The 14,533-nt window shown below is 35.8% G+C and overlaps 1 protein-coding gene across 1 annotated transcript; it reads left to right on the forward strand.

Annotated features, from left to right (window-relative positions):
• The first annotated feature begins 8,612 nt into the window (after window positions 1–8,612).
• LOC115696610 (uncharacterized) lies at window positions 8,613–10,200 on the forward strand. The gene is made up of 3 exons (XM_030623505.2): window positions 8,613–9,415; window positions 9,497–9,652; window positions 9,780–10,200. Exons 1-3 carry the CDS (start codon window positions 8,613–8,615, stop codon window positions 10,198–10,200), a joined length of 1,380 nt encoding a protein of 459 aa, XP_030479365.2.
• Window positions 10,201–14,533: the final 4,333 nt, after the last annotated feature.

A 14,533-nucleotide genomic window follows, 5' to 3' on the forward strand; every position in this document is an offset into this window, starting at 1 on the left:
CATTAGATATAAAAGATCGTTGAACTGCATAGTTTTCTTAACTTTTCTCCACCCCTATCAGATCAAAATATCCTTTTATTAAACAAATTCTTAATAATTGTATTAGAATTAACAATTATTAATAAACATAGAAATAATTTCTAGTGTTTATTTAATATAACTCTATGAAGAGTTGTAAATATTATAGAATTTGCATCAATAATAAAATACTTACACATACAAACATATAAATATAATGTGGTAATAATTGATGAAGATAAATTAAATGAAGCTCATTCTCATAAATTGCAATTGTGAATTTCGAAAATAAAAGAATACTTTATTAATAATAAATAAAAAAGGTATTGCAACAATATGAGAAAAACAGGGATAAATATCCCTAACTAAAATTTGAAATCAAAATTGTCTTTAAACTAAAACAATTAATTCAAAAATAAATTGAAGAGCTTCATCTTCATCTGGACGATTTCACCCTTGGTCGAGCTTTTCGATCCAACTCAATTGAGTTCAAGTAGCATGGCCTATAAGAAGAAGAAAACAAACAAACAAAGTTAGTCCAGAATCATAAATCCAATTGGATAATAATTCACTAAAACTCTTAAAGTTTATAAACAGAAATACCTTGTTTCTTTGCAAGAAGTTTAAAACATTGGGGTTTCCAATGACCTTTTTGATTGCAGTAGAAACACTTTCCTTTAAGTGTAGCATCACCAGACGGAACAGCCTTTTTATTCTTCATGGCTTTTGTTCGCTTCTTGGTGTTCTTCCACTTCTTCTTCGATTTGGGCTTCGAAGCAGAGGCAACATTTGCTTCAGGTTTCATCGTCCCATTACCATTCCCAGGATTGTGAGGTTTACTCCCTTTCTTCTTGGGTCCTCCAATCAAATTTTCATAAGTTTGAAGGTCGTTGACTAATTCATGAAAGTCAATTTCCTTCTTATCAATGACATAATTTGATGTGTATGGTACAAATGCTGGAGTCAGGCTATTCAAGATAAGACTTACTTGAGTAGCACTGTCATTTTCAGCACCATGATCCTGGGCTTCTTGGAAATAACTTGACATGAGGAGAACATGGTCACGAACGTTTTGATGAGGTTCCATCCGTGCATTAATGTACTTCTTAGTCGCGTCAAAGCATGACTGAAGTGATGCCTTACCGAATAGCTCATTTAACTTCGTCATAACTTCAGCAGCCTTCTCGGTTTTAGAAAACCGAGTTTTGAGGGTGTCAACCATGCTAGAAAGCATAAAGTATAGAGCTTTGTCATTTGCTTTCTGCCAACGCTCATACTTTTCTTTCACAGTTTTGGATGCATTGTCCCCAGGCACTTCAGGTGACGGCTCAGTTAAAACAAACAAGGCACTTTCTCCTATGAGAGAAATATTAATGCTCTCATTCCATTTATTAAAGTTAGATCCATTCAGCTTGTTTTCAGTCAACAGTGATAACATGGGATTCATTTTGATAATACAGGATACTACAAAATAATAGAAATCAACAAATAGAAATTAATAATGGTTTAACACAAAATCAATTCAGAAATTATAAGCACATAGCAAGTAGGAATGATATGAGAAAATACTTAAAAAATTCAATCCTAAATAATTTCCAAGGTTTTCAACAAACTGATATCAGTGTCCCGTTTAGGCGAGAGTCAAAGCTACCATCCATTGAATAGAGTTGTCAGCTCATCTAAAATGTTAAACATTCTAGCAACCTTTTATTCGATCAAGATTGGAATCCAGCGTTGTCCCGTTTAGGCGAGAGTCAAGGCTATTCTATCTCATGAGCTTCTACCATTGTTTCGCAATTCGCAAGTCAAATATGGTCGCCACCATTAGGGTGATCTATACCATATAAAACACTCACAAACTACTTATCATTCGAGATTAAACGGTGCGAAATTTCTAATTAATGTTCCTCCATTAGGGAGGATTACTCACTAAAAAAACGCAATGTAAAACCCACAATGGAGATCGAATATCTTAATAATAATAAAGCTCATTCTTTAAATTGTATTTTCTTTATTATTCTAATAAATAAATTCTCATTAAATTCGAAATTTTGAATTAAAATTCAAAAAATAAGAATTTAATATAATATTTATAAAATTATACTTAGATGGTGATTGAAATAAAATTAATTATTTCCATCTTAGTAATTTAAATATAAATATTAAGGAAATTAATTTAAGTTGAATTAAATTAGATTAATTAGCAACTTAAAAATTTCCTTGAGAATATATTTATTGAGTTCGAAAATTTAAAGTATAAAAACTACACAATTTTCGAAAAAATAATAAAAAATAGAAAAGAAATATTTCAAGCAAAAATATCACCTATCTCGATATTCTTTTGACTAGTTAATTCAATTTCTAATAATATATATATAATTTAAATTCATTCATTTTAAATTAATCAATTAAATGAAAAAATCATTGATTGAAGTTGGCCCAAGAATTAATTAAAATAAATAATTAATTTACAACTCAATCAATTTTTCAAAAAAAGAATTCAAAAAATATTGCATAATAAAATGCAATTTTCGAAATTGATTAAGAAAATAAAGAAAAAAAATATTGAAAATTATTTAAATTTAAGTTGAAAAATTAAATTTCAACCTAAAAATAATTTTCTATTTAATTAAGTGTCATGAAAAATAAATAAATATTAAGTATCATGATAAAAAACAACTTAGATATTTAAATTTTTCAAGTTAATTAAATGTATTAAATTCAAGAAATAAATAATTAAGTGTAGAGAAGGCTTAATTATTAATTTCTATTTAATACTAGGAAAAATATACTTAATAAAATTGTACCAAAATTAATTATTTAAATAATTAATTTCATAAAGTATAATATTTTCCTATTTAAATATTAGAAATAATAAGTAGTCTAGAAATTACTACCTAGAAAATATCTTTTTTGGACTAAGTATCTTTTCAACAAAAATTTGAAAAATATCTAATTTAAGTTATATAGAAAAAATCTAAAACTTAAATAATTTTAAATTTAGATTTAATTAAATATCAAAAATTAAGTTATAACCACTTAATTTGAAGATATCTTTTTAAGTTAATATTCGAAAAGATATTAACCTAAAAAATATCTAAAATATTTCATTTTAAGTTAATATTCGAAAAGATATTAACTTAAAAAATATCTTAAGAATTTTTAATGACTAATGCCTAGGATTCCTCAACTTGATTTAAAAATTTAAATCAAATATTCAAATTTATGTTAGATAAGAAAAATCAGTTGATACAACTAATTTATAACTTAAATAGGAATATTTAATTAAATAAGCTCCAGAAAGAATCTAGTTAGTTAAAATTCTTTATTTAATTAAATACAAGAAAAATACAAATAGTTTGTCTAGAAATAATATCTAAAACTAAAAGTGTTTTTCTTAAAATTAACTTTAAAATATTAAAAAAAAAATTCATATATTTTAAAAGTTAATTATGTTGCTAATTCAATTTTATTAGGTCAAACTAATATAATTAACCTAGTACAGTTATTCAAATCAAGCAAATGGGCCTTCACAATTGGGGTAGTTCATGTGAGGGGGTGCTGGGTTCAGTATGACGTACCCACTTCTATGGCTTCCAACTCTCACACAAGGCCCAAAAGAGAGGAATTTAACCTTAAAATAAATAACTGTTATTAATTGAATAGGTCCAAGAACTAAATGGACCTAAATAAAATCTATCAGGGTGTGACATTTTATTTAGCAACAACCTATATGCATCTATATAATAAAATAAACACATAGGCTCACACAGGTACACATTTGGATGGATCCTATCATGTTGCTAGGTCATACACAGATGAAAGAAGATTGTAAAATTTACCTGTTACAAATTATTAACTTGACCAAGGGAGCCATCAGATCATTAGATCTGGCAAAAGGTAACCATGGCTATTTGCAATCAAGTAATAATAGGTTTTGAAAACTTACACACAAGCTAAAACCATATACTCCTGCAACAAGGTTAGCTGGATAGTTGGAAGTAGGATTTATTTAATTTTAAATAAATAAATTTTGAAAATTAAAGTAATTAAATAAATAAATAAAATAAATATTTTATTTTGAAAAATAAAATAAATAATAATATTAATTTATTTTTCGAAAATAAAAAAAAATTAATTTTCGAAAATAAAAAATATTTATTTAAATTTCGAAATTATATAAAAAATTAAAATTAAACCTACAATTTTGAAAAATTAGGTTTCAACCAACCTAAATATCATTTGAAAAATTTGCTAACTACTTTTAAAAAATTAAATGTTATTTTATAAATAAAAATTAAATAAAAATTAGAAAAGATAAATTAAATATCTTTTTCAGATTTTAAATTTAATTTAAATAAATAAAATAACAAAATTTAAAAGTTAGCAAAATATCTTACATCTATTTAAAATTACATGATTATAGTTATCTTATTTTAAATTTAAATAAGGTCAAAATATTTTTAAAAAAATTAATTTAAAAAGGTTTAATATCTGACCTTAAATTTAAAAATAAGATAAATAATTAAGCAAAAAGATAGATATTTACTAATTTCAAATTCAAATTACACTAATATCATGAATTAAATTAAAAAAAAAATTAAACTAATTCATTTTGATAATTAGAGTTGAATTAGGAATAGTAAATCTATAAATACAAATTTACACAAAAAATCGGAAGTTAATTCCATGAAAAAGCATGAAAAAACGAAGAAAAACGAAAAATTTGGGAGCTGTACGGACAGTATGCCAAGCATACTGTCCGCGCGCGCAGCCCTGAGTGACAGTCGAGAAATCTCGGCGAAAAAGGGGACATTGCAGGCATTCCGCGTGCGGAATGAGATGTCACCAGGTGTCCGCACTCGTAATCAGACAAAATCTTGTCTAAATGTGCGTGACGTCCGAGGATCACTCGGATCCGCGCGCGCGTGAAGGTGCACTGTCACCTTATTTTTTTTCGAATCTTCAAAAAATCATAACTAATTCAAATTAAATCGAAATTGAGTTCTGTAAAAAAGTAACTTGCTCAATTTTTTCCATACTATCCAATAAAAAATAATTCCAGAAACAAAATTTCAATTATTTTTCACGAAAATTCACAAACATCAATCAATCATCATATAAACCTCAATACAACATGAAACCATCTAAATAACAAACAATCGTTTTAAAGTTCAAATTTCATGCAAGTAAATCAATTACCATGGCTCTGATACCAGTTGTTGGAATTTATTTTACCAGGATCTTAGATCTACTCACAAGTATGTTGTTTAAACACCCTAAATATGAACTTTCTAAAACGATAAATTACACACATATAAAGTTAAGAAAACCTTACATTGATGCAGCGGAATTAATGTCTCCTTCCGCTCAGATCTCTAACCCTTGTATCCTTTCTATAGCAGAGTATAATCAAGATCTGAGCCCGAATGTCCTTCTTCTTCAAGTTTCATCCTTCACAGTCTTCCAATCGATGATTGAGTTACTGCTTGCTGTGTGTGGGCACTCACTCTTTCACTAGGGTCGAAATTTATGAAGGGAAAAGAAGAGAGAGGGTTTCGGCCAGGTTTAGAAAGTGGGGAAGGCTCAGTTTTTTTGAAGAGAGAAATTTCTGTCAGAAAGCTAATGAAAGCATGTAAATTGACTCAGCCATCAATTTCTATTTATAGGCAACTACTAGGTTTAGGTTAGAAATTATTTTGCATTAAAATAATAAAAATATTAATTTGAAAAACCTCAATAAGTGGCCGGCCAAGGTGTAGAAGTGAACCCACTTGATTTTGCAGTTTTATTAAATTTTATTTCTATTTTCTCAAAAAAGCCAATTTTCCAATTCTAACATTTTAAATGCCAAAACTAATTATTTAATAACTAAAATAGATTATTAAATAATATTGTCATTTAATTTAATTATTAATTAGACATATAAAGTCCATTAATAAATAAGTAAACCTAGAAACTCTTTTCTTTACAATTTCACCCCTGCTTAGTGAAAATTCACAAAATTAGACATAGTCTAACTTTCGAATTATAATTGACCAATCACGAATCAATTAATGAGTCTTACAAGCAGAATGTTCTCAACTAGAATGGGGACCATGGATCTATATGCTGAGCTTCCAATAAGTGAACCAAATTTACCAAGTAAATTCCTACTTATTAATTCTTCGTTGAATCCACTCTTAGAACTTAGAATTGCACTCTCGGACTTATATAGAGCATACTGTATGTTCCACGATATCAATATGCTATCTCATTTAACCATTGTTATAATCTTATTGTGATTTAAAGATCCTCTATATAGATGATCGACATCGAGATGGGATTTCTTTACCGTTCTCACCCCTCAATGTATTTTGCCCCTTAAAACACTTAGCTACCTGTAAATGGTGTTTAAAGATCTAAGAATTAGTCAGTTAAACAAGAGCTCATCCATTTACTTCTATTTGCTAAGCTCGAAGGAAATCATCACTTTACTTCTATACACCAGTAGAAGCTATAGATTCCATATTTATGTTCAGCACTCCCACTCAATCATACTATCATGTTCCCAAAATATACGTATCACCCTGACCTAAAAGTAGGCTTAACTAATAAATCAAAGAACATGAATAACACTCCTGAGTTGAGCCTAAGCATATCAGGATTTAGATTCTTTTAATCTTAAGATCAACTACTGATATTGACTTGGAAAGATATATAACGGTAAGTTTGTAATATCTTAACTTAGTTGCAATATCGGTCCAGTCCAATGTATACTCCATACATTCGAAACTATTATACTTTACTAATGTCCTGGAAAGAACATAACACTTACTCCAAGTGTAAGTACACATCATCGCTGATTATCACATTAGTGTAAATCCAATAACACTGATGAAACAGGGACCAAGTCTTTTGATTCATATGATCACAATCACATTCCACTGTGTTGACGATACTGTAATTGTGAATAAACATATGATCTGGATTTAACTGATTCTGTGTGTAAACATAATAAACATATTAAACCATTAGCATGTAGAATTCATGCAAACATCAATCACTTCAAATCTCTTATATTGATAACTAATCAGATTGTAAAGAGTTTTATTTAGGGCATAAAACCCAACAGCAAGCTGTCCCAATCCCACGATCAGTGTATTCTGTATTTACTATGCAGTCTTTCTACTTATATCAATTGTAACGAGAGGAAAATCCTTCCTCTCCAAGCTCATAGCCCTATAAATAGTGATGGATATTCACTGGGCAAAGGGTCGCAACATTTTAATTGAGAGATATTGTCTAAGAATTCATATTCAGAGATATTGTTGTAAGAGCTATAAGAAAAGGAACATTTTTCCTTGTTCTTGAGTTAATACAAATAACGAGGATTAGGCTATTACCGAACTTCTCGGGGCTGAACCTCTATAAAATTCATGTGTCTTTATATTGCTTTACTATATTTCAATCAATATAAAGTACTTGTTGCTTACTAAATTAGACTCACTGTCGTTGGCTAATAGCGAGGTCAACATTTTGGTGCTCTCATTGAGAGCAGAAAGAAGCGCTCTTCATTCTAAATTTAATCACAAGTACGATGGTGGTACAGACTCGTAGGGGCGTAGTTGATCCGGCAAATCCACAGGCGGTGGATCCTGCATTGCAGAACCCAGGAAACACAAGGGTTCTGCCAGCTGTTAATCCTGGACAACCGTCAAACGCGGGTCACAGTGTGATGACTCCTGTGGATGAAATCACGCCTGGTGTGCAAGAGACTGGGAATACCAGTTCAGCAGCCAACCAGGGCATTCATAACACAACCGTTTTGCCTGCTACCAATGTTCAAACGATAATTGGAGATGACACTGATATCCAAAACCTCCGTGCTGCTCTTGGACTCATGCAGGGTCATACTAACACCCTACATCAAGATCAGGAGGAACTCTGAGATGCGGTAAATCTCGCGTTCGAAGAGCAGAGGCTCATGTTTGCCGAATGGAGGGACAAAGAGATGGAAGCATTAAGGGCTCATCATGCAGAGATTGACAATCATAGTCGACAAGCCACTGTGCTGATACGAGGAGCCTATAAATCTGTCGGGCAGCAACCCCCGAATGTCATCCCCCTGGGTGAAACGGACGAAGATCCAACGATGAATACTTCTCAGACTATAAATGGCCAGCCACGAAATCTCTAGTCACAGGTTCTGCCGGTGGGCCAAGCAGTAATTCCAACCAGGTTAATGGTGTCAGTCAGCACATTAACCAAACCAATCAATCACTGAGACAACTAGGCGCTTCCGTATTCGATAGGTTGGGGACGACTCATGATCTCAGAAATGATCTAAATAGGAGGAGAGGAGTAGACGATGAGCTTGACACGCCAATCGTGTAGCCTGGAACCCGTGCTCAAATTCCCGTTTAGAAAGATACTTACGTGACTCAGATCGGCCTAAATGTCGAACAGGTTAGTACAATTGTGCAGGCACAGCCGGACGAACTAAAGAATATGTTCCAAGGCATGGCCAGATAGAGAAATAATAATCTCGAGTTGGACTTGGAACCCCTTTCTCCTCGGAGATCAATCTCCTAGCGTTGCCCCACAATTTTAAAATGCCGACCTGGAAGATGTACACTCGACGAGAAGATCCTCTTTCCCACCTCAAATATTTCGAGATTCAAATGGATCTGCAGGGGGTACGAGGAGTCGTATGTTGCAGAATTTTTCCTGCTACCCTCTCGAAAGCCGCCCAACAATGTTATTTCAAGCTCACACCTGGAAAGTTCAACTCATGGAAAGCTTTCTCCTCGAAATTCCATGCACAATTCTCCTCCTCTCGCCAACTTCTGTTGCACCTAGGAGACCTGGTCGAAGTCAAGCAAAGACCAGGCGAGCCTCTCCGAGCTTACATCAGCAAATTCATGAAGGAGGCGACTATGATTTCACGAGTAACTGAACATGGAAAGTTGTCCGCGATACTAGGGGGCATAGAAGTCCTTGGTGAGCTTTGGAAGGATATAAGGAAGAACGGTCTGGTAGACTCGATGAGCGATTTTCTCGACCGTCCTGAAGGCTTCATCAAACTTGAAGAGGCTATTCAGCGAGCAGAAGGTGAGCCAAAACCTCGCAAGGCTAAAGCTCCGTCCACTGGAATGTCCACCCAACTCCCCCATTACCCAAGTAATTCAAGCTCAAATGGTAAACGTTCCAACAACAACAATAGACAAGGGAATGGGAAGAAGGGAAAGTTCGCTGGTAAAATCGAACAAGCTCCCCGGGAGAATCAAGCAGAGTACACTGCATTTACCATCTTGACTGAGGATATAGAAAGTGTTTACATGGGGACTCAGTCACTAGCCCCGTACAAGAAGCCCGCGCCCATGAGAAAAGATGTCACCAAGAGAAACATGGCCAAGTTTTGTCAGTTTCTTGGACACTAAGGCCACGACACCAATGAATGCAACAATCTAAAGCGAGAAATTGAATTCTTGATAAGGAAAAATAACCGGCATGTACAGAAGTATGTCAAGGCTGATCAAAATCAGAGAGTTGATAATAACCAAGACTTGCTACCTCCACCGGTTTATGGACATCTGGAAGTCATCATTGGAGGCTCGCCCATAGCTGGAGATTCGGGCAAAGCTCGGGAGAGGTATGCCTGAACAGCACAGCACGAGCAAGAAGAAGTGATCCTGGCCGTAGAAGAAAGGAAGCCAAAAAATCCTACGGGCAGGAGGCCCCACCATAACATTCAATGACGAAGATGTCGTCAAAATTAGGTTTCCGCACAACGACCCGTTGGTCGTAAAGGTCCAGATAGCCAACAAGATGGTGGCCAGAACCATGATAGATAATGGAGCCTCTTTTAACATCTTATTCAAGACTACCTATGAAAAGATGGGGCTCCAGCTCAAGGATCTAACCCCCTGTCTCCTGGCTATATATAGTTTCTCCGGCCAAGGAGTCGCACCTCTAGGACGAATTCGACTACCCCTCACTGTTGGACAAGCCCCGACAAGCATGACTGTCATGGCACAATTTCTGGTATTAGATGTTCCTTCAGCCTTCAACGTCATGCTAGGCCGACTAGCTTTGTATGACTTAAAGGTTGTCACGTCGATATTCCACTCATGCCTGAAGTTTCCAACGAAGAATGGGGTAGGGTGTCTAAGAGGAAACCAGCAGACTGCTCGGGAATAATATAACCTTGCCGTGGCCAAGGCTAAGAAGGAAATATCCTTTAGCTAGATCACAGACAAGAGAAAGAACATTTCTAAGTAGGGAGCTTCCCAAGGCGGAGATGAAGATGTGGATCCTCAACTTAGGGACCCAAGCAGCAATGTTGGACCTGTGGAAGAATTAGAAGAGATCGAGATCGATCTTGATATCCCGCCCAGAAAGCTAAAAATTGGAAAAGGTTTGTTGCTTGAAGTAAAATCAGCATTGATAAAATTTCTGTGAGCAAACCTAGACGTTTTTTCCTGGTCACATGAGGATATGGTCAGAATTGATCCTTCTGTCATTTCGCACGTCCTGAATATTGATCCTAATATCCGAGCAGTTCAACAAAAGAGAAGGCTATTGGACAAAGAGCGAGCGCTAGCCCTAAAGGAAGAGGTAGAGAAGCTGCGCAACAATAATTTCATAATTGAAGCTTTCTACCCAGCTTGGGTCTCAAATCCCGTACTGGTACCCAAGCCGAACAAGAATTGGCGAGTGTGTATTGATTACACGGACCTCAACAATGCATGCCCCAAAGACTGTTTTCCACTTCCCAGAATCGATCAGCTCGTGGATGCAACAGCAGAGCATGAAATATTAAGCTTCATGGATGCATCCAACAGACCGAGAACATAAAAGTTTCCGAACAGATATGGGTCTATATTGCTACAAAGTAATACCGTTTGGTCTAAAAAACACTTGAGCCACATACCAAAGATTGGTAAACAAAATGTTAAAGACCAGATCGAGCGAAAAATGGAAGTGTATGTGGATGACATGCTCGTCAAATCTAGAAAGGCTGGGGGCACATAGATGACCTGGATGAATGCTTCAAAGTCCTCAGGAAATATAACATGAAACTAAATCCCTTAAAGTTCTCCTTTGGAGTCAGCTCGGGAAAGTTTCTGGGCTTCATTGTCAATGTTCGAGGAATCAAAGCCAATCCAGATAAGATTCAAGCCCTCCTGGATATGAAGTCGCCAACAAGAACCAAGGAAGTGCAAAGTTTGACTGGTTGGATCGCCGCACTCAGCAGATTTGTTTCAAAATAAACTTACCAGTGTGTCCCATTCTTCAAGATCATGTGAGGAAATAAGTAATTCGAGCGGACGGAGGAATGTAAAAAAGGTTTTCAGGAGCTAAAAACGCAACTCGCCAAACCTTCTGTACTCTCGAAACCTATGGACGGAGAAGACCTTGGGATATACTTGGCTGTCACGGAGCACGCTGTGAGTGCCGTACTAATCAAAGAAGAAAACAACATACAACACCCGGTCTATTACATCAGTAAAAGACTCATTGAGGCCGAAGGCCAGTACCCATTGATAGAGAAACTCGCTTACTGGCTTATTCTAGCAACAAGAAAGTTAAGGCCCTATTTTCAAGCTCATCCTATTCAAGTATACACTAACCAACCATTACGCCAAATATTGCAAAAGTCGGACGCCTCTGGACAGTTACTCAAGTGGGCAATGGAGTAGGGTCAGTACGAAATTACCTTCCAACCCCAAACAGCAATCAAAGGCTAGGCCCTAGCAGACTTTGTGGTAGAATGCATAGGAAAAGAAGAAAGCATACTAGAAAGCAACCCCGAGCTGATACAAACACCTCAGCCAAGTAACAGTGAAGACAAGCCGCCTTGGAAACTACACATTGACGGGTCAGCTACAGATCATCTATCTGGTACAGGCATCGCCCTTGTCACACCTGGGGGCAACACATGCACGCTACAGTCAAATTTGGATGCAAGGCATCTAATAACGAAGCCGAGTATGAAGCTTTAATTGCTAGCCTAAAATTAGACCAGGAGATGAAAGCCGAGCACATTGAAATCTATAGTGATTCACAGCTGGTGGTAAACCACGGATCAGGAGAATACGACGCTCGGGGAGAAAAGATGATAGCATATCTGAGCAAAATACATGACCTGCTCGCACAATTCAAAAGATACGATCTCAGACAAATTCCAAGGGAAGAAAACAAAACTGCGGACGCGTTAGCTTGATGGGCAAGCAGTAATGTAAGTGATTAGGCAAACTTGGTTCCTATCCAGTTCCTCGAAGAGGCTAACATTACTAGCATGGAAGAGATCGAAATGATTGATACTTCCCCAAACTGGATGACACCGATAGCAGCCTACCTCAACACTGGGGAACTCCCAGATAATCAAAATGAAGCTCGAAAGATGAGGAGGAAGGCAGCACGGTATATCATAGTAGAGGAAATTATGTACAGAAGAGGATTTTCTATGCCATTGCTTAAATGTGTTACTCAAGAAGAAGCTGCACAACTTCTATCTGAAGTGCACGATGGATTCTGTGGAAATCATGCCGTTGGGCAGAGTTAATCTAAGAAAATTCTAAGGCAAGGTTATTTCTGCCCGACAATGATTGAAGATTCAAAGGCCTATGTTAAGAAATGTGACAAATGCCAGAGATTTTCGAAGATACCTCGAGATCCGCCGAACGAGTTAACTCAGATGCAAAGTCCGTGGCCTTTTGCCATTTGGGGAATCAACCTGATCGGACAATTACCCAAAGGCAAAGGAGGAGTGCAGTATGCAGTGGTAGCAGTCGATTACTTCACTAACTGGACAGAAGCCGAACCACTCGCAACCATTACATACAAGAAAGTTCAAGACTTTATTGTGAAGAACATAATCTGCCGGTTCGGATTGTCATACAAAATAGTTTTGGACAATGGCAAACATTTTGACAGCCAGTCCTTCACTGACATCCTCAAGCAAAGGGTCAAGTTAAAGCAGTCAACAAGACCCTGAAGGATACATTAACGAAAAGACTCGAGGATGCTAAAGGAAACTGGCCGGAGGAGCTCCCTGATGTTCTATGGTCGTATCAAACAACTGAAGAACAGCAACCGGACAAACTCCATTTGCCATGGCATATGGATATGAAGCTATGCTACACACAGAACTTGAGTCGCCATCCCACAGAAGATTAACGTACAACCAAGAAGGAAACCACGTACTCCTAGCCGAATCGCTTGATGAAATCGAAGAGAAGCGAACCACAACAAAGTTAAAGTTGATAGCCCATCAACAAAAAGTAGCTCGGTATTTCAATAAATAAGTGAAGGCTCGGAAAATCTTTGTGGGAGATATGGTCCTAAGAAGAGTATTTCCAAACACCAAAGACAGTACGGCAGCTGTACTGAGACCGAACTGGGAATGACCATATCAGGTGGTCAAAGTTCTTGAATCAGGAGCATACAAATTGGGTAAGTATGATGAAAAAATGCAACTTGCTCCAGTACCACGGTATTGGAATGGGGAACATTTAAGAAAATACTACCAATAAAGTACCAGGTTGGACGACCATATTAAGTACTGAAAGAACATTTACTTTTAAGTGAATGGCCTGTTGGGCGGACTACGCCCAAAGGTTCCGACAAAAATGAAAAAGTACTCAGGTCGGATGACCACCATTTAAAGTACAATTTCTAATTTCTGCTATTTGTTTTATTTCATGTTAAGCTAAAAGATCAGATTAGATCAAATAGCTCTGATATAAGTTACTACAGCAGCAAACACATTTTGATCAATAAATGAATAAAGATGTTTATTTTAAAATTCAAATTGAGTCGAAATTACTAACATGTTACTAATTTACCATCCACTGCATACAAAAGGTTTGGTCGAACCCAAAACCCTGAACAGATAAAAAAGTATACTTGCAAAAAACAAGTGACCAAGAGTCATAAGTATGCTCGGTCACTTGGGGGCACCTATGTTGGAAATTATTTTACCAGGATCTTAGATCTACTCACAAGTATGTTGATTAACACCCTAAATATGAACTTTCTAAAACGATGAAATAAACACATATAAAGTTTAGTAAACCATACATTGGGTGCAGCGGAATATAATGACTCCTTCCGTTTAGATATCTAGCCCTTGATTCCTTTTTGTAGCAGAGCATTATCAATATCTGAACTTGGATCTCTTTCTCTGAATCTTTGATGTTGAAACTCCTTCCTGCTGAAAGTCTTTCTTTACGATCTTCCTTACTATGGTTGAGGTATCACTTGCTGTGTGTGGGCACTACTCATACACTAAGAATTTTGAAATTTAAGAGGGAAGAAAGAGAGATGGAGTGGTCGGCCAGATAGGGAGAGAAGGCTCAGGTTTTTCTGAATCAGAAGTGTCAGAAGAAAGTGTAATTTTCCTAAAGCCTTCACTATCTATTTATAGCATTCCACTAGGGTTAGGTTTGAATTATTTGGCATTAAAATAATAAAAATATCCGTTTAAATTGCCTACAAAAGTGGCCGGCCATGCTTAGTGGATTTGGGC

This window comes from Cannabis sativa, chromosome 7 (genome assembly GCF_029168945.1).
Source record: "Cannabis sativa cultivar Pink pepper isolate KNU-18-1 chromosome 7, ASM2916894v1, whole genome shotgun sequence".
Taxonomy (NCBI): domain Eukaryota; kingdom Viridiplantae; phylum Streptophyta; class Magnoliopsida; order Rosales; family Cannabaceae; genus Cannabis; species Cannabis sativa.